At 48.7% G+C, this 2,316-nt stretch overlaps 1 protein-coding gene across 2 annotated transcripts in view; it reads right to left on the bottom strand.

Annotated features, from left to right (window-relative positions):
- Ubxn11 (UBX domain protein 11) overlaps nt 1–2,115 on the bottom strand; it is a 22,622-nt gene extending 20,507 nt beyond the window's left edge. For both annotated transcript variants that reach the window (XM_031379004.1, XM_031379005.1), the window contains exon 1: nt 2,032–2,115. In XM_031379004.1, the coding sequence (XP_031234864.1) occupies nt 2,032–2,115 (84 nt within the window). The remainder of the gene's footprint in view (nt 1–2,031) is intronic.
- Nucleotides 2,116–2,316: the final 201 nt, after the last annotated feature.

Raw genomic sequence — 2,316 nt, 5'->3', positions numbered from 1 at the left:
GGGGGGGGGGGGTGTGGGGGGAAGGATAAACAAACAAACAAACAAACAAAAAACCTGCACACCTTAATAGCTTGACTTCCAGTTCCCACCCTATTTCTCCCAGCCAACCCTAGGTGGCTACTGATATATCTGCCCATTCTGGGCATTTCATATAAATGAAGCACAAAAATGACTAGGATTTATACAGTGAAGGGTAATGTATAGGCTGTGTCAACTCTATTACCAGTAAAACCATCACAGAAAAAAAAAAATACTCCCCCAGTCAAATCCAACAAGGTCCCAGAGAGTCACCCCCTCCATCTTGCCTTCTTTATGGAACCCATCATCCAAGTGCACTGTTTCTCTCTATTCTCTCTCCGTCCTACCAAACCCTTCAGATCAAATGTTGCCATGTCCCTCCCATGGGTTCTTTTCTCCCGTGACACTCAGGATAATTCTTCGGGACCTATTACACTGCCCTACCTTTGAGTTCTGGGCTCTGATGCCTTCAGTCTGGGAACTTCTCCTAAGCACGACTGTGCCTTCTCTTTCCCCTGGGCCAAAGATATTTTGTTGTTGTGCTTTGGCTCTGGGGGCTGAAATGCTAGGCAAGCGCTCCACTGATGAGCAAGACGCTCAGTCATTTTGAATTTATTTATTTACTTTGAAGGTTTATTTATTTATTAAATGTAAATACACTGTAGCTGTCTTCAGACACACCAGAAGAGGGCATCAGATCCCATTACAGATGGTTGTGAGCCACCATGTGGTTGCTGGGAATTGAACTCAGGACCTCTGGAAGCGCAGTCAGTGCTCTTAACTGGTGAGCCATCTCTCTAGCCCCTTAAATTTATTTTTAATTATGAGCATTTTCAGGGCTGGAGATTGAACCTAGGCCCTTACACAAACTACATCAGCACAATGGTGCTGAGCTATATCTACAGTTTTATTCTTTTTTTGTTTTGTTTTGTTTTGTTTTGTTTTTCGAGACAGGGTTTCTCTGTGTAGCCCTGGCAGTTTTATTCTTCTTTATAAAATAAAATCTTAAGCTTGAAAATGGCTCAGGAGTTAAGAGCAATTGCTGCTTTGAAGAACCTGGGTTTGGTTCCCAGTAACTGCATAGTAGCTCAGAACCCTCTTTTAACTCCAATTCCAGGAAAGGTGGTGCCTGCTTCTGGCTTCCTTTGACACCAGGCATGCATGTGGTGCACATACATACATGCAGACACATGTGTATGAAATAATAATAAACATATAATATATATTAAATATATATAAAGGTCTTTGCCCCAAATGGCCTTGAACTGGCTCTAAAGTCCAGGCTGACTTTGAACATGTGATCCTCCTGTTTCAACCTCCTGAGTAGGTTTACAGGTCTGCAGACCACCAGGCCCAGCTTCTATTTTGTTTAGTTATTTGTTTTTTTGTTTTTGAGACAGTCTCACTCTGCAAACCAGGCTAGCCTCAAACTCAGATTTTCTTCTGCCTCTGCCTCCCCCAGTGCTGGGATTAAAGGCGTGCGCCACCACTCCTGGCTTTGTTTTATTTTTTAAAATTTGAGGTAAGGTCTCGTTGATTTGCCCTGATTGGCCTGGGACAAAGTAGCCAGATAAACTTCGTACTCCAATCCTCCTGCCTCGGCCCCTACACAGCGTACAGGCCTATCTCACTACAACCCATGAAGTCTGTACAAGCACGGTTGTCGCTTCCGGTGAGGGTTACAAACGTGTCCTATGTCTCTTCATCTTGAAGACCAAACTCAGTGCTGCCCTAGGCGGTTATCACTCGACACAAGGCTCGGCGACAGCCTGAGAGCTGTGCGACATCCTCCTAATCCCTTGCTGGGCGCGCTTGCACTGTGAAGGCAACCGCGCCCAAAGCCCGTGCCAGGATCCCGCCGCCTGCTCCGCCTCCACGCGCGGACACGGTGAGTAGGGTCCCCACTTCCCTCCTGAGCCAAGCCATGCAGGTCGCCGGCCCTCGGAATCGGGGCGAGGGCCGCGACCTGCGGGAAGACTTAGCTGGGCAGAAAGGCCCGGAGCTGGGACTCACCACGGGGCCAGCGAGCCGTCCCGCGGCGCCGCCATCTTGTTGTCTCGGGGTTTCCCAGGCGACCAGGACCCGAGCACTTCTCATTGGCTAATTCCGAGAGGACCTCTAACGAACCAGCGGGCAGCGAAGGCGGGCATAGCTGACTGTATCGGGATATTATTGGCCCACGGTGAAGAGGCGTTGCACGTGAGACTTCAAATCCCAGAATGCACCGCTCTAAGAGGGCAGAGGTCAGAGGGCGATCTTGACGCCGCCGGGACTTGAGTTCAAGAGACTAGACCCTGG

Source organism: Mastomys coucha, unplaced genomic scaffold, assembly GCF_008632895.1.
Source record: "Mastomys coucha isolate ucsf_1 unplaced genomic scaffold, UCSF_Mcou_1 pScaffold18, whole genome shotgun sequence".
Classification (NCBI taxonomy): domain Eukaryota; kingdom Metazoa; phylum Chordata; class Mammalia; order Rodentia; family Muridae; genus Mastomys; species Mastomys coucha.
This window is presented reverse-complemented; position numbering and strand designations above follow the sequence as displayed.